We start from the raw sequence: 19,113 nt of genomic DNA, 5'->3' as shown, positions 1-19,113 counted from the left end.
AGTAGATAAATTAGAATTTTATAGACTTTATTAATGACTACTATATCGTCACCAGTGCGTTAATACATGAGTAGAATATTTTGACACATTCATGTTTCCATAAAGAAGATAACATAAGAATATTCCACATACAACTTACGCCATGGATAACTAAGGCATTGGTTTTAGCTTAACATTTAGTTCTTCAAATAATTATCAGATCAGATTTGTGAAAACTGTAGTAATGATAGTATAGAATGTGAAAATACAAAAGGCCTTGTTGTATCAGTACATGATCTTATGTATTATTTTTTATATATGACTTATTTATTTATGCTATTCTTTTTACAGAAATTATGAGTAAATAAATTAATATGGAAACTGGAACCTCATTGAATATTTTGACTTTTAAGTGTGTACATGATTAATTTTAAATTATGAGAAAGGAACTTCATAGTTGTAGTTCTGCATATCTTTTAGAGCAAAGATACTACTTAGAGATGTGAACACATCGTTTAAAACTAATTTTGTCACACATTTCCCTTTCAATTTCAAATTTTATTTTCTTTTTTTATGATACACATGAAACATATTAGACTCTTCTACTTCAAATAATAAGGATAACTAAAGCAAAATGTTCACACTTTTATTACAAACACATTCTATATATGTTTTCCGAAATGAAAATCAAAGTTTGATATTTACCTAATTGTTATATTTTATTTTTTTATTATTTACCTTTAACATATATCTATAAAATTAAAATACTCAGGGTATTGGAAAATTATATTAGTACATTAATTTAATCCTTTAAATTTGCGTAATTTAAGTAAAAAAATTGGTAATATAAATTTTTATTACAAGTACCTATTAGACTAAATTATGATAATAAATAATTTACTTGTAACAGTTCTAACTCAAATGATACAAAAGTGCAAACATTTCCGTATGAAACACTTATATAACTTTTACTTTCTGGAATATATTATACTAAAACCTGTTGTATTATTGAATGACTGACATAATTATAAACGCATCAGCTTATTATATGAGAATAAGCTTATTTTCCAGTACCCTTATACCGTAATACTATTATGAAATAGTAATAAAACTTGATGCATAAGGTTAATTTTTTGGAACTCTATTACCTAATTAATATTAGGATACTTGACAGTAATATAGCAAAGCATATATGATTTTTTTTTGTAATCTGCAATTTATGTTTAATAATTTTTTACTATTTAAATTTATCTTTGGTTTTAATCTAATGGTATATATAGTCAATCACTTCAAAACATGTGAAATAGAATTATAACAGATATATAAGAAATGTGCTTCTTTTAATATTCACATGTGACATCTATAAATAGTTACACCATTGCACTATAATACTCTCTCTTATCTAGCTAACTCGACGTAATCAGACAGATAAAAAGGCAAGATATATCCCTCAGTCTCCAAATTGTTTCTTTATCTGGACGCCATATTCTTAATGATATAATTAAATATTTATATATACTATATTCTTCTTAATAACAATTAGATATATGTTGAAGAATTTAAATAATCTTGCAACATTAATTCACATTCTGTACAATTAATTCAATATAATATTTATGCCATGGTAAATTATACAAATACATAATGCTTTTTACTTTCCACAGTAGAATTGATAAATTCTTTCCCTTTACCATAGGTACGTAAATATATTTAATCTTTTGCATTGCTTGTATTATTGATAAATAAAGTTAACACATCAAACATATATGTATATTACATAAAGTGTATTTTATAAAACATACATTTAATATATCAAATATGTAATAATACTGAATGTGATAGTATAATTTGTACAATATGTTACATAATGTAATGCATGTTATACGTTTATAAAAACTTTTTAATATTTTTTATGGTGAGAATTGTGATTATTAGTTATTACTATGTAATATATTAGCTAATGTATTGTCAACCAATAATTTCAAGTCCAATGCAAAGGATTAAATCATTTACTGTACTCTGTACTTCATACATTTATACATATATATATATACATTTTATATCACTTTTCATTTTTAATACATGTTTATCTGAGTCAATTAAATACCAAACTAATAACGCTAAATAGAAGAATTACTCTTGATAGCTTATGTTATAAGCCTTATAACATATGTTAAGCACTTTGCACAATGTTACTATATTTTTTTGACATGTTTTATTTTTGAAACATGCCAAACAAATATTTTCATAATATTTTATACATTTAAAATAAATATTTATCATTTATTATTCATTTTCAATATTCAGAAAATTTTTAAACATATGTTTATGTTAGTGTAACAATTTTAGTGACTGAATTAGTCAAATTGAAGATCTACATACAATAAGTTAATTCTAAATTTAGACAAATATAATTCAAAATCTATTTCCTTTTTGTTGTAGAAAATAACTTAGTAAGTTACATTTATATAAAATGTAAAGTTTTGTTATTTAAAACGTAATTAGAGAAAGAAAAAGAGAGAGAATCTTTGCAATTGCTATATATTGAATAAAAATATGTTAAAGTATTTATGTATAAATTATTTTAGTTATAATATAATAAAAACAAATTTATATGCAAAAATATAATAAATATTAAATTGTTTAATGTTAAGTGATACTCACTATATGTTCATGAAATTGTATTCCATTGAATCCTCATATTACATAAAATTAGAAAGTCACAGAACATGATGTAAAAAAATATTCTTATCATCGTAAGTTATCATTTCCTGGATATAGCAAGTAACAATTCTCCATATTATCAATGTAAGAAATTTATAATACAATTAACTATTAAATAATTTATGCGAAATAAATAAAATCGGTGAAGATAACTGAATAATGACTTTCTTATTGGTTAAACGAATTAATTTGAAAAGAAAGAAAAGAAAAAATGAGTAAAAGACATGATATGAATGCTTTATACCGGATTTCAGGTAAAATAAAATTTCGCGTCATCAGTTATAAAAATATATAAGGACACGAACAAAAGTATTAACACAGTCTTTAAAGTAAAATAACTTTTTTAAAATTGAATCAGTCGGCTTAACTTGCTTTGAGAAGTTAGAAGGCTTATCTGACAGTTGGTCGAAATCACGAAGCAAATAGTAAAGGTCATTTTTTACAACTTTTTTATCTGAGCCAGTAATAAAAATTTGTATACTTTGTTGATTTATGTTAGTTATATATATGATGAAAATTTCGTCGAAATCTGTTAACATTGCTATAAGCTACAAAGGTTAAAAATGATGAAACACAGTTTTCGTAACGATAATAAATCTACATTTTTGTTCATCTTTCGATACCTGTTGTTTGTTTTTGCATCAACCGATTTCGGTAAAATTTTTAGCAAGTATATAACTGACATAACTCTTTAAAATGTGTTGTTAAAATTTTTATTACAGACCCAGATAAAGAAGTCGTAAAAAATGACCTTTACTATATTCCGACCAACTGTCGACTAATCTTCTAACATCTTTTTAAAAAAATCAAATCATTTGATCCAATTTAAAAAAATGTATACTGTTTTAAACAGTATGCCAATATTTTTGTTCGTGATTATATAACAATATTATATGCTATTTTACTAATGCAAGTATGTAACTCATAGTTTATGTAGACTGATTTCAAACAAAATGTAAGTCAAAGATAATTCATACCTGTTTACATATTTTTCAGTTGGCATTTTTTAAGAATAAACGAATTGTCCGGAAATCCTAGATCTGTATGCATTAAAATTTAATAATTAAAATGTTGTAAATATTACTTTCTTATTGATCGATATATTTTATCGATATTGTGCTTTTCAACTTCTGTGAATCCTAGAATGCTTTCAATTGCGTTCAGATGCCCATGATGATTTTCTTTATCCGTTAAGAAATAGTAAATCGCCGATTTTAGGAACTGCAATGTGATCTCTGGATCAAGGGCACCTTGATTATTTCGCGCTTCTATGATACGTCGATACATTGCCTGTTGAAAAAATTATATTTGCTAATAATATTGTTAATAACTTTTTCTTTACAGATTAACTTATGTGCTGTTTGAAATTTGATACATTCCTTGGTTGTGTACTGTAAATATTAGATTCAGATATGGTGTCAAATGAATGAAAAATGAGCGATTAAATATATATATATAACAATAAATGTAAGTTATTGAAAGCTATAAATACACATTGAATGAAAAAATATATTAAAATATATATATGTATGTAGACATGTATATACATGTATATTATGTAAAGTCGTCTTTTTTTCAGGATCTGACATGATTATAGTGATGTGATTTGTATGAAATGGTACAAGCATGTGATGCTTAAGCACGTGCAAACTTACATTAACTGAAGGATAATAAGAGGCTGTTTCTTTCAAGTGCACAAAATAATCTGTATTGACCTAATAATACTGCATAATAACAGGAACCACCTACATTTGTGCTTAACAATAACAATTCGCATGCAATCGCTGTGGCGAAGCATTTCAATTGTAAATACATTCTCTCATAAATATAAGTTCCTAATATGTATAACTTATAAATGAAAGCACGTGAAACCAATTCTTGCCACTATTATAGTTTAAAAGCTAATAAGCTTTTGTTTTTAATAATTATCAAAATGATAAAATCTTTTTACAAATTTAGAATAATTTCTACTTTTTATTTATATTTTTTATAAGTTTTTTCAGTAAGCAAAAAGCAGGTACCTATAAATATTAGTTATTATACGGCTAAGTTATTTTTAATAAACAATATAATTGTTGATTGAATATAGAAGTTATTATGAAAAAAATATTTAATATATTGACTAAAATTGATATTAGTATTATATAAGTTTCTATTATATGTAACTGACATACTAATTGCACTTAATACAACTATGAATTATACACTACTTTTTTAGAAAAATAAAAATAAAAATAAAAATATATGCATTCATATAAACTATTTAATATTATGCTTACACATTTATTTTATATTTAATTTCATGCTTGTGGAAATTAGGATATATATACAGCTTGATAAAAAAATTGCTTAAGATGTAATAAAATAAATTATGTATAAAAATAAATTGAAACATGATATATACAAATATATAAAAAAATCTTTTTGGGTATACATGTTCTGAACAACAATTATGTGGTGTTACTACAAAATTAATGATAATATTCAGGAAGACATTAACAATAATATTAGAACAAAATATAAAGTGGATATGAATAAATAACAGTGAAAGGTTTATTTAAATAGTAAAATTTGCAAAATTAATAATTTTATTTTGTTCCTTGCTAAGGAGAGAAATGCAGATATTCTACTAATAAACATTTGATATTATAAGAATCCATCATCTTGCAAAAAAAACTTCGAAAGGGCAAAAATAGAAAAGAAAGAAATATTCGTTTGTTTGTGCATTTGTACGTGAACAAATACAACATTAATGCTTAAGAAACAGTGGATGAGAATTGCATCACGTGGCGATTCAGCAAAAATACAGACCTTACGTGTGCCAAGGACCCAGAGAGAAACAGCCTCCTGAGCACTTAATAAACTTTGGCTACGATCGGCTGAAATGTGAGGTTCAGGCGAGTAGCTTGTGTCCTGGAGTGTGAGCGGCGACCAAAAAAAGTGGCACATCATTAGTACAAGAGAATTGTGAATGACAGAGATGCACAGAAAGTGATGCGCAAACAACACTGATTCCTAAATTGTATCTTTTTTATTTATATTGAATTATTATGCATTATTTAAAAGTATTAAAAAGATGTAATTTATTAAATCTCTCCATGAACGAATTTCAAAGTTATGTAGACAGTGTGAAAAATATAAAATAATAAATGGTACTGTATACAATTTTAAATTGTTGTTGTACTACAAAGAAGTATAAAACATCCTATTGAAATGTTTTTAGAGTTTATATGTGAAAAAGATAGTTAAAATAATTAAATAATGCTGGTTGTGAGTGCAACAAGAAAAAGAAATTAACAAAATCAAGAAATAAATGATATCAGTAAACAATATATGTATAAAATATTTTAAATCCGATAATACAGATGTTTTCAAATTCAAAATTCAAAATTATCTTTAGTATTATAAATAATAATTATATTAAATATTGTTTGTTATTATAAATACATTGTTACCATATTAATAGTATAATTTAGTGTTATTATACAAGTTATAACAAATTTTAATATGTGTTAAAATGAAGTTCATGCTACATATTTTATATAGCAATAAAGATAAAGCTTCAATTATAAATGACGTCAGGCATAAAGAATTTTATTCTTTCACTTTTAATGTGCACTGTGTATATTACTATCATAAGTATTAACTATATATAAGGCGATCCTTTTACTAGTTAACTCAAAGATGGCACCAGCAATCACATCACGGCCGTAACATCGTGTTAGTATACGTATATATATAATGTACAAATGTACATACATATATTAGAAGCCAATATCGCCTCTGTGTCAGACACGGCTGTATAGCTGTGTGTACATGTAATCGTAAAGTGAAAACGGGAATGTATGATGTGCGATGTGATCGGCGGTGCTTTTGAGTTAATTAGTGAGAGGAACTCCCTGCATGAAAGTAAATATCGTAACTAAAGCAAAAACATTTACCTTGATATTTTCTAATTCTGCTTGTGTAATTGTTAATTGTTGAAGTAGCTCTGCAACAGTAACCTTTGGTGGTGTTTGATGCGCATGTTCATATATCTGTAATAAATATCAACTTTTAGTTTTTACTTATGCGTTTAAAAAATACTAAAAATAGTAAACATAAAATACTAAAAAAGTTAAAAGCATTAAAAGTTAAAGCATTTGTATCGAGATATTGAATATTACAGACATTGTTTTGTTATCTTTTAAAAAAATAATGCAGTTAATATATTATGAAATTTTGTTTCATGTTTATAGATTCAATGTAATGATTAACGTGTAACGCACCTGATCAGCTTGTTCTAGGCGTGCAGCTTCCTGCCCTTTGGCATACATTCTCAGGTACATTTGTTTATTTCTTTCTTCTTGCTCGTTTAACAAAGCCTTTTGTTCAGAAAGTTCCGTTTTCACGGTTTCTAGTTCCGCTTCTAATTCACGAGCACGGGCTTCTGCAGCATCAACAGAAGGCCTCACTTCGCAGTAACGTGTATTAACTTCAGCCAATTGATTCAATAAACTTTCTACCTGTAATATAAAGCAATTCATTATGCCAATTTTTAAAATACATATTGTATTAATGTATGTTGCTTGTTAATGCATTCTTACGTAAACAATTTATTTCTATTTTTACTGTAATTCTGGCATTTTACTTATCATGTAACATTAAGACTAATAAATTTCTAATTTAGAAGTATACTTAGAATTTTTGCTTTTAAAAAACATTTATTATTTTATATCATAAACGTTTCAGAACTATACAAAATTTTCATATTAAGATATCGATGGTGCATAAGTAAAAAGAAATTAAATTATATTAATATTTATGTATTTAAATAATCAATAATTTTCCAAATATTTAGCGATACTATAGAATCTGCACCGATTAAATTTCTCAGTGCTGTGTTCATGTAAAGCGGGCAATAAAACACGAAGGTGTTAGCTCATTGCACCGAATTAATGGTATTGTGAATCAATACGTATACAAAGATGTTTTGCAACGCTTTTTTATATGACGTTAAAGATACGTTATATATTAAAAAATTTGCGATTATTGATTTAGTTATGATCTTTACTATACATAAAAATATAAAACCATTATCATTACTGTTCTACATTTTATTAACCTTTCTATGTTCTTATAAACTAAACTTCTTTGACTAAACTAGACTAAATACGAATCTTTCATTTGGTTTATTTTTTAATCAATTATAAATATCCAACAATATGATTATTTTATTTGAGATATATACCTTGTCGTTGTGTTTTTGCTTGAGTTCTTGAAGTTCATCAACATGTCTACGATGCATTTCTTCAATTCTACTTTCATAAAGATTCACCAACTTGCGTCTCACTTCATCTCTTTCTGGTATTTCTGCAGCGGATCTTACAAACGTATCGGAAGTACTATTTTCGGGAACTGTATTAGGCGTTGCAGTAACATGTGTACTTTCTGGTTGCACCTCTGGTATATATACAGAATCTTTCGAATGGACGGATCCGTCTTCAAAATGACCCGAGTCCGCAAGGGAGGAAGGTAGATCAGAGGGGGCACATTTTTCTGGAGTTTCTGGACTTGCGACCTTTTGTAGTGTACCTTCGTCCGGTAAATCCTTGCTTGGCGATTCAGGTGAAAAAGGATTGTTCTCTCGTACAGTGAGAGCATCGCTACTATCCGTTCTTTCATCGGGGCTATTCAGAGAAGCTTTGTATAATCTTAATTCCACTACTTCCTTCGTTAGTCGAAATATCTCCTGGTCTTTCTCTTCAATCTCCTTTCGCGCTTCTTTTAACAAAGCCTGAATAATATGATTTTTATAATGATGTATATTATTCTAAAATAGATGTTCTTGTTCTTATTACGATGATAAATGATACGGCGAAGGTGCTATATGCACCATATTATTAATATTACGAGGTGACATTTATTTTATTTATTTAACCAAAGGGTAAAAATACTTGACTACCATGATAAAGTATAAAAAGACACCTTTTTTTAGCTTAGCAACTTACATATCGAATTACATATCGGTACATATTGGTATATGTATTAAAAACATATTGGCCATCTCCACGAAGTACTTAAAATGTTAATTAAACTGTTAAAATGAAAAAAATTACAAATAATAGCAGATACGAGAACGTATGTAATTTCATAAAAGCATTATATTTTTTGCAAAGAAAATTTCTCGTAATATTTTGTTATATTTTATAGTCAAACGATTTGATAGAAGTTTAAGAGAAATATACAAGAAATATGAAGCGAGTTCATGTCTTAACTAGAGGCTCTAGACGCGTTACATTCTCTTACCGTCTGCGGTTTGTGACTGATATCATTACGAATGGTTTAATTGTTGCAATAAAGCGTTAAGTAAAAATTCTAACGAAGAACATTCCAAAAAAAGAAAAACAATGTTGGTGTTTACCTGAAATTTTTTAACTTGTCTAGCTGCTCTTTGAGTAGGCGTAAGGTATTGTTCATTGTCCCCGGTATGGTTTGAACAATGAACAACGTATTTTCGTGATCTACCCGACCACGTGGTACCGTTGAGAGCAAACGTAGCATGATCACAGGCGCTTGCGGTACTGCAGGCACTTCCGTAACTTTTTACGCTTTCTGCATCGCTGTCATCGGCAATTCCAGTGCTTGATCCTCCGGAGGCCGCGTGTCCAGGTCGCGGCCTCGCCGGGGTCAATGAAAGGCTCTGCAGAGTAAAAAAAAAACGAGACGATAGTTTCATTAATTTCGAGTAATTTAACCCCTTAAGGCCCATTTTTATTGAAACTGAACCTCCGTAATATTACGTAGTTGTATTCTATACATTCAATCTACTAAAAAAAAAGTGAAAGTCTCTCCCGAAAAATAGATCTTGGTATAATTTTATAAATTTTATTTATGTAATAAAGTTCGTCCTTAAAGGGTTAATTTTTTCCGCCAGAATTATTATCTCATATTACTCTGGTCATTTTATAAATAATTTCGTTACTATCTGTAGGATTAATTGAAAGCATAAGCATTATATCAAAGAACGTTACCTTATCGGAACTTAAATCATGCGAACCAGGTTAAGTCAACTACACAAAATGTATTTTCTTACAAAAGATAAGTTACAAATCCCTTAGGATTATTATTTTTTTTTTATATTTATGATTTACAAGGTTATATCGATCTTGACTAGCGTTTCTTCAATATAGTATTTTTTCGTAGCTAAAATTGTATTTTTTCTTCATATTACACTGTATAAAATAAGAAAAGGAACACACAAGAAAAGGAATTATTATTATGGTAAACAGTTAAATATTTTTTATCAATGTAATAAAGATCATAGATATATTTCGTTATAGTACACAGAGTATTTCAAAATGTGTGAAATGAAGTTTATATGATGTCGAGAGTTACAAATTACCATAATTCCTTTTCTATGTTTTTTACGTGACAAGTTTGGAAGATTATCTTGAGATGTTATAAATTTCTCACAGAAATAAAAAGAAAGGTAAAGATAAATGTTGAGTACATTATATACAATATATATTGTTCATAAAGTTGAAATACGAATCTGAAGAAGGCTGAACACATAGTTCGACTAATACACTATAAAGAAGGGTTACTCATACATAGAAAACTACAATTAGTTTTGGAAAAGTTAGTAAATAACGTTAACAAGCAAATTAGTGTTGTGAATGGTTAAAACAAGTCATTTTTACCACGTCTGATTTCCATTTTAAGTAATTTCTAATTTACAAGGTTTTTAAATAAGATTTTCAAATGTCCCCATTTATTTATCACAATCGCATCACTGTTAAATATAAAAGAAGAAAATTCATCTCGTAACATCAGTCACTCATAATCAGTAAATAATTCCACGTTTACATTAAGGTTGCATACGAAAGATTAAACGTAAAGAAGAGTTCATCGCTTTTATATCTGGTTGACCTAAGGGTAATTTACCTTAGACTTAAGGAGAAGCTTTCTTGCTCTCTGACTAGGAACTTAGGAAGTCTGGTTTGAAAGTGAGGCAAAATCAAACACCCCATTGAGCAGAAAGATATGAAAGTCTTCCTTAAAGGCGAGAAGCTTGTCGAATCTGCACGAGAACAGTCTTCAAATAAAAGTGGCTAAAATATTTTATAAATTACATACTTTTCAATAATAGATTACGCTTGATAAATGTGTCAGTTATAAATAAACTTAAACGCGCTCTTACTTTGCAATGAATAATGTATCACACAAATTTAGTTTCCGTTGTTGCAAAATGATTTTATCTTTTCGTGACAAGTGGACTAAAGTAAACTCGTAAATCAGAGTGTAGAAAAATACTTTATTCCGAGCATGTTTTTTAAAAAGGAAAAGATCATCACATAATATTCTATCGTCTTTATTACCTATAATAAGGTGAGAAATAAAATTGATAGTATAAAGTCTGTTGAAATTATTGTACATTTTAGAAGGAGTTATGGAAATATAATTATAAATTGCAACTACGGTTTCTTAAGATAAACTGTAATTATTAATTAATTTTTAGTAGTCTACGAAAAAGACGGTATATTTTTTGTAACAAGGAGAGTCTAAACTTTTAGAACAAATTAAAAAAAAAAAAATGCATCTTTGTATCAGTACGATATATACATAAGTATTATTTAATTTTTTTATCAATTGGAAAATACCCTTCATAAAACACATAGGAAATATTACAAATTTAATGGCACATGAAACTTTCCCTATAATATATATTGATGCTGGTCTTTTTTTGTTTATTAAATATCAATTCAAATAAAAAACTGTATATTATTAATATCAAAAATTGAAATAGCTGCTAAGATCAACATTCACTGGCGGACAATTGCGCCAATTTTTGTTATACCGCAGATGTCGATAATCGGAATATTTCTTGGTTCTTTATTTTTCTCGCTACTTCGATGTCCGAAGAAAGAAGTATTGTACTCTTTCGCTAGACTGAGCAGTTAATATTAGAGTAACGTTATGCAGATTACTAAATAGTATTATGCATATTATGCAAACGACGAGATAACTAATATATGTAAATATATATATAATAGATATAATATATATAATATATAAGATATATATAATGCATTTATATTATATTCGTATTATATATATTATATATTACACATACATATATATGTATATAAGAAAACGAAGCAAATATAAAGTTTATCAATGGGTATATATATATATTTACTGAATGTTTAACAACTTAATTTAGACTCTAGACGATGATTACAGTCAATGCCAGAATTGATATTATGTACATAGTATTCACAGACCATGCCGTGAATGAGGCTTGAAGCTAGTGTTAAGAATGAGAGAGTTAAATCAACGTAACGCCTATTGGGATTAAAGCGTTGATAAATACCGAGCACGATCTCGCAGCACTACGATCTAGGAGCAATGGAGAGGTTTCATGTGCGCCGGCGCATTGCTTACAGAAAGGTCAGACTGTCTCCATATTTTGTTGGCTATCTTGAATCTACTTGAATTTAGATACAATTGATATTTCAAATTTTGTCTAGGTAAGCGCCAGGCATCTTTTCATGCATACACGCCGTCCCTCTTGCTTTTGTCTCTGTCTCTATGAAGGAAAGCGGCTTATAATGGAGGTCGTTACACGTTTATACGATCCTTCGCAAATATTTCTTATTTATTCAGGTCAGAGAAAGTGGAAAGTTGTTTATTCAATAATAAATGAACTTTTCAATTACAGCGAATGAATCGAAAGGACTTTATTAAACGTGATATCAAAGTTATCAAAGGGAATTGAATTTGGCAAGTTGCCTATATTTACTCCATCGTTTGAGCGATTCGAATTTATTTGTTATTCTATGTTATTTAATGACTCAACTAAAAGATAACGCATTGGTTGCGCAATGGAAATTTTATTAGACTGTATTGAACTTAAAAATAAGACAAAGCTTCGATACAGCATATGTGCTGTAGTCATATTTTTATGAAGTTCATAAATCACTGAAACTATTAACTAAAATCATAACTGGAATAAATATTTTCTGTAAATAATATTACTACTACAGTTTATATATTTTTTTCTGTTCCATATCTGTCACAGTTATGTGTAACGCATAAAATATTATTACAATCATAAACAGTTACACGCTTACTAAAATTTGAACAAGAAACAAAGAAAAAAGATTTATGTACACGTACTTGTTTTACACCTCAACCATTTTATTAACAATAAAACGATAGTTTGCCATCATTATTGCCTACAAAAGTATACCGATGGCTGACAGTAGGTCCTTTAGCACTTGCAAAAAACAGTTTCGTTTATACCGCGTTTAATATACACTGATAAGGCACGTATCATCCATATATCCTTCCTTCACTACCAATCTATACCTTTCAATACCTTTTGTGTTTTAATCATTGCATTATAAATCACACGAAAACAGAATGCAGTCTGGATATAGTCAATAAGACGCAATTGTCAGCACGCATCTGCGATCTGCATCGAACGAAGGATACGGCGTAATATTGCAGAAGGATGTAAGAAAACCACTTGGAGCAATTTTTATATAGAATATACATGAAAGATGGCTGATATCGGTTGACAAGGAAGATTAAAATACTTACGAGAGATCGTTGTCGGGGTGATTCGGTTCCATTCTCCGTGATGACGGGAAAAGTGCGATGGTCCAGATGATGGTGTTGCTGGTGGTGCAGGAGGTTAAAGCGACGACACTGTTGATAAGACCTACTCAGACCCGCGGTGACCGCGGTACTGGGTGGTGGTGGTGGATGATTCGGTGAAACTCGCTCACCGCGCATGCGCATGCTAACCGAACGACGTAGACCTGTCGGCGAGGGACGTGGAATCCGAGAATCCAACGAAGAGGATACCGAAGATACCGAGGGTGACGGAACGGTACTCGGTGCACTTCCTGTCGTGTAAACCACGCTGTTATCGGCATTGACCTTGAGCGTGCTGCTATTGTTGTCAGTACATGTTGCTAATTCTGACGATTCTAAGTCCATCGAGGGTGATTCATTGGTGTTGTTTACATGAGCTGAATAATCTGCATGCATCGATTGCGGGGAATGTAAGGACCTTTCGCTGCCGTGACGAACCATCCTGTTCATTTAACTTATTTCATGTCTTCGCAAAATTCCTGTGCGAAAAAGTCAAACTTCGTCGAATTTCACCTATAAGAAAATATGTACAATATGGATAGCAGCAGTAAAGTATATTCACATCACATATATTTTTAATTGTTTATCCTATTCTGCCTTTGTCACTTGTCAAAAAGGAACAAAATCTAGCCGATGATTATAGTGATTTTGTAGCAGATGGAAAGTTGTAAAATTATATAAATTATATATATACATATATTTACGAAATTATAAATCTATTATAAAATTATAAAATATTGTTAATAAATATAATATAATGTACTATCACTACTAATATAGTATTCCCTTATTGTAGTTAATAATACACAATGAACAATAAATATTATATGTATTTCAGTTTTTAAAATTGCTCCGTTTAACTGTATAGTATGTGAGAATCTATCCCGTTTAACAAACGGGATCATACATACTTGACTATAATACCAGCACTAACGTGGTTTATTAACATTTTAAGATCTGCATTCAAAAGCCGGAAATTCATTGGAGTTTATAATGCACTAGCTGCAATATTTGTAGAAAATCAGTTGATGATGTACAAATATTTATTAAAAGTAGAATCTAATAGCAATGTTTATACAGCTATAACTTTGTTCATTATTTTGTAAGTTTTAATTGAATATTACATTTCAAGCTTGCGTAAAAAAAACTTACTCTAATATCTTTTTTCAATGTGACTACGTGATTAATTTTGATATGTAACAAATTTTATATTTTATTTGTATGAAAAATTTTATTGTAAGTTCTAGATGTACCAACTATATCATGCTGAAAGCTGGTCACTTGAAGAATATCGACCTTATAATACAAAGATTCATTGCGTTGGATTATTCGTTTTAATGGAACTATTTCCGTTCGTAACAGATTTGTCCACAAGTATATTTTCTCGGTATGAATTTTCTTCGTTAGTACAAAATGAGTGTACAACTCAGAGTTTTAAATTGTTTAAGAAAGTAAACAGTTATAATTTTAAAACTATTGCAGTAATTTTTCTTTTTCTAAATTTTACCAATACTAAAATTATTCTACCTTCATTACTATATATCACAAAAATATTAAAATTATTTTTATAAGTTATTAAGATAGTATAAATATAATCTATTTTTAGTATTTTAGAATTAACTCAAGCTATATAAAACTAAAAGCCGCAATTGAAATCTGCGTATAATTTAAGGTGAAAAATATTGGTCAGTTTTCAGATGATTATTATTTTAGGTAAGAACCTACACTAGTGTAGAAAACGTAGCGTAAATATTAAAAATACAATTAAATGAAACATTAAGTATTGTACTTGTATATACACAAGAAATAAGATATGAAATTATCAATTAACCGAGATGTGTCTACATTTATCTTACACCGTTTTACACTTGTGTATCATTACGAAATCAATTGTATTAAAAGAAAATCGTTCTATTGTTAAATTAATTAATAAAGAATCTGAGTAAAAAAATTATGCTGACTAATTTGAACGGAATTTTACACCCCGAAGGAAAGGCAGTTTCTATCTTCCTTTTCACAGAGTAATTCGACTAGATTTTAATAATAATAAAAAAAAGAAATCGTGTGAAGGAAACATATTCTCTGGCTTCAATGACGCGTTATAATAGAGACAAAGGTTATTAGGTTTATTCTATAGTGGGTTAAAGGAGTTATACCGTTATTACAATTACAATCTCAAATTTTCTTATTTAACTAACGTTCGTTTGGTTTTAATTGAAATTTTTTTGTAATATCTTCTTTTATAAATGTCGTCTTTTAACAAAAACAATATTTTTTGCGTAATAAATAATTATATGATGAAGGCTTGATATTTAACACGAAATACTTATCTACGTATCCTTCATCATTAGTGGTTAAATGAACGTTGCATTATCAACAGTTTTTTTAGACACACATATTTAAATGTATTTATCTTCTCAATATCACTCTTATCTCTTTTTTTACAAAATGCGCTTTTTATTTCTTATCACATACCTGTAAGATTAACATTACTTTAGAGAGAGATAAAACATGTATGATTTTTGAACGAGTTAATATTTTTCCACAATATCTTCACATAAATATTACCAACATACGAAGAACGTGAAATTTTGACATTCAGCGATCGTGTATTCATTCGCAGAATTTTATATTTGTTGATATTTTCTGTCATGTAACTAAAATTCGTGTGGTTTCGTATCATCGTATCACACACAACCGACACGAATTAGAGCAGGGAAAGGTCTATTGGTATAAAGTAATCGATCATTTGGTGTCCTATTTCAAGAACATGCTGCAGCATTATGCAGTGTCCACATTATCCTTAAAATTCTCAAAACAATATTACTCTTTGCATTTTTCTTTGATTAGGAAATAAATGCACGAGTTAATAGTGATAACATCTTTTAAAATTTATATCTTGTATTACCATCCTTTTTTTTCTTTTAAAATATTCACGTTAAGTGCTTGGTAACTATTACATAATCTTGCATCTGTTCTGACTAGTTCTTACAAAATATGAAAGAAAGAAAAATTAGAAATTAAATCGATGTACGCATGACTGATTCGAATTAACCAATTTACATAGATAAAGTTTACCTATGTTGTACCAGCTACCATATTTTGTAAGTTTCTTATGACGTGTCGTGCGAATGGGAAGTAATTAACAATTAGAAAGTAATAATTAAATCAGGTAAGGAATCGTATCTTACCTTTAAAACATGAATTTGGAATAATAACAGATTCCTTCGCTTGTACAAGTCTTCAGAAAGTCCTAACATGTATTATAGACGCCTATGTGCAATTATTATGATTATGAGCTTAGAAACGAAGATAAAACACAGAAAAATTATGGATAAAGAACATTTGGTTTCACTGTTAATTCGTGCCACGCGGGCTTATCGTGTGTAGGAGTTGAATATAGCTGCGAGTATTAATTCAGCGATTCTAAATCTGTTATACAACGTAAATTATAAGAATACGTTTATGCTAATAAACCAATGTTTATGGATTATGTAAGGAATATTTGACGAATAAACCACTGAACACCACTCTCATCGTCGTACTTTTAGCACTTTTAGAATAGGATTAAATAACATGCTCACTACCCGAACATTATCCACCCACGATCCTAACACGACTCGTGCAAGCAGTGTTGCATTAGAGCAATCGCGAGATGTCGTATTATGGGCACCGATCATTGACAATGTCGTGGTTTTGATATATTAGCGCCATCTAACAATGTTTCATATACAATAACGATTAACTGATTGTAGGTAAGTCAGGTTATTTTAATATACTAAAATCGTTGTTTTCTCTCTTCTAGAAGAGAATGTTTCCAATAAGCGGTTACTTATCCGACGATCAATACGTGGCGTTTTCCTTGCTCTTCGTTTATTCGGTTCCTCGCTGCGTTCATGAATAACATGACTGATTGATTTTGATCTTCTTAACTACGATATAAAAACAAATGAGAAATTATAATGGGACACCGTATGCATTTCGCTCGTCAAATTCGAGCAGAATATGTATACGTGTGAGCTATTTATTGATAGTTAGCAGGCGGCTTTTTAACGGATAGAGATGTATGTATGTACAGGATAGATCTAATACTATGTGGATATTCGTCTGCATGGTAGTATCGACGAAGGACTTTGTGCCTCATGTTCTGCAATACCAACCTCGAAAAAGATCAGAATGTTTCTTACACTCTCTATTTGCTATGGCGAATATAAAAATTTGTAATTCAATTTAATCGTCGAACACGATAAAAATAGACTTGTCACATCTTACGGGTCATGGCGTCACATGTAATATCAAGTAATATATACTGTAATATCATTAACTAAAAATAGAATAGACGTGAAATTAAATGGGACCTCGTCTGAAATACCGACCGCTAAAAGTCAATGTTTCTCGCGCCCTCTATAATTTATAATGTCACCGCGACGATTGTAATTAATCTCAACGCGCTCTGTTTATTTAAACAAAATTTTAGGTAGTGCTCGATTAAATAAATTTTTGGTTATTGAATTCATTTATCTGAACAAGAAATTGTAAATGCTTAGAAGTTAGGTATTTGTCGCACGACAGGTTCAATTGAACAACAGAGTTGTGTGTATGTGTGAAAACATGATATTTATACATTTAATAATTAATTAAAATATTATGTTCGGTTTTAAAAATTAAAAATTTTGTAAAAGAGTTTCGAAAAATCTGTTATTATTACAAACTGAAATATTATATAAATTCTTTTTCCTTTGGTCAATTTCATGTTTAACTACTATAATACAATTATTTTTGCCATGAACTAGCGTTTTTACTTACTTATTAACAGTTTAATTATTATGTTATGACATTTAGATCTGATTGTGTTACATTGGAAAAATCGTTAACTTTCGACTAATCTTGGCAAGGTTAAGTCACTTCGTATGTGTATCATAACAAGTGCATATAAGCATACAAATGTATAAGTATTGAACTCGCACGCAAACTCATACAGACATGAAACCTTGTACACTGCTGTTCGGAAGAAAATATACCATTTATAAAACAACTCTGCTGTTAATTTACAACAATATACCATCGATTTATAATAATTATGCTATTAATTTATAACAATTCTACAGTAAATTTAGAACAGTTACACAATCAATTCATAATAACTAAATTAATAATTTATTTCTTTTTATCTGATATTAACTAAATCTTTGAAATTTCTCAAATGGTATCTTATTTCCATTTAATTTTATATTTTAATTTTTAAGGTAGTACTTCAGTTTTCATTTAGCTATTCACTTAACTATTTCAAACACAATCATGTTTTATGTTTTATGTTTTCGAGTTTAACATTTCATATCCGAATAAAGTCATAAAATCAAATTCTGTTTATGGATTTGAGGAAGCAAATGACATGGCAATGAAAACAAAGGCAATGAAATTTCGTTATCCAATCATGCATGCTACGATTGGTAAGTTACATGGTTTGGTTCTTTTGGTAATAAGTTCAATATTCAAACATGATTATTTAAGTTTACATACGAGCTAAACTTCCAGGACTCATGCACGATTCAATAATTTTTTAACGACAATCAATAACATTTTTATTGACAGCTATTTGAAAGATATCTCTATCATCGTGCATAAGGCTAACAGAGTCATTTTTAAATTTTATTTTTGTCTTAATGAACTTAAATTTCTTGTCATACCTTGTGGTACTTTGGTTTCGAAAACATATTTAATGAAATTATTTAAGCGTCAAATATAACGTGATTTGGTGTCCATAAT

At 28.8% G+C, this 19,113-nt stretch overlaps 1 protein-coding gene and 1 long non-coding RNA gene across 4 annotated transcripts; one reads left to right on the top strand and one right to left on the bottom strand.

Moving 5' to 3' along the window:
• Positions 1–10: 10 nt before the first annotated feature.
• LOC126918290 (protein quick-to-court) lies at positions 11–17,663 on the bottom strand. 3 transcript variants are annotated; one of them, XM_050725999.1, is made up of 9 exons: positions 17,508–17,663; positions 16,539–17,279; positions 13,291–13,860; positions 9,107–9,385; positions 7,934–8,479; positions 6,972–7,208; positions 6,645–6,740; positions 5,515–5,616; positions 11–3,993 (listed from the first exon to the last, which is right to left on the bottom strand). In XM_050725999.1, the coding sequence occupies exons 3-9, from the start codon at positions 13,795–13,797 to the stop codon at positions 3,784–3,786; spliced, it is 1,977 nt and encodes a 658-aa protein (XP_050581956.1). In that variant the 5' UTR covers positions 13,798–13,860; positions 16,539–17,279; positions 17,508–17,663; the 3' UTR covers positions 11–3,783. The 3 variants fall into 3 exon arrangements, with proteins under 3 accessions (XP_050581956.1, XP_050581958.1, XP_050581957.1); XM_050726001.1 differs by lacking the exon at positions 5,515–5,616; XM_050726000.1 differs by lacking the exons at positions 16,539–17,279; positions 17,508–17,663 and having other exon boundaries at positions 13,291–14,028.
• Positions 11,994–12,726, top strand: LOC126918309 (uncharacterized). The gene is made up of 3 exons (XR_007711304.1): positions 11,994–12,135; positions 12,216–12,351; positions 12,407–12,726. It is a non-coding gene; the product is annotated as an uncharacterized LOC126918309 (long non-coding RNA).
• Positions 17,664–19,113: the final 1,450 nt, after the last annotated feature.

The sequence above is a fragment of the Bombus affinis genome, chromosome 7 (genome assembly GCF_024516045.1).
Source record: "Bombus affinis isolate iyBomAffi1 chromosome 7, iyBomAffi1.2, whole genome shotgun sequence".
NCBI lineage: Eukaryota > Metazoa > Arthropoda > Insecta > Hymenoptera > Apidae > Bombus > Bombus affinis.
This window is presented reverse-complemented; position numbering and strand designations above follow the sequence as displayed.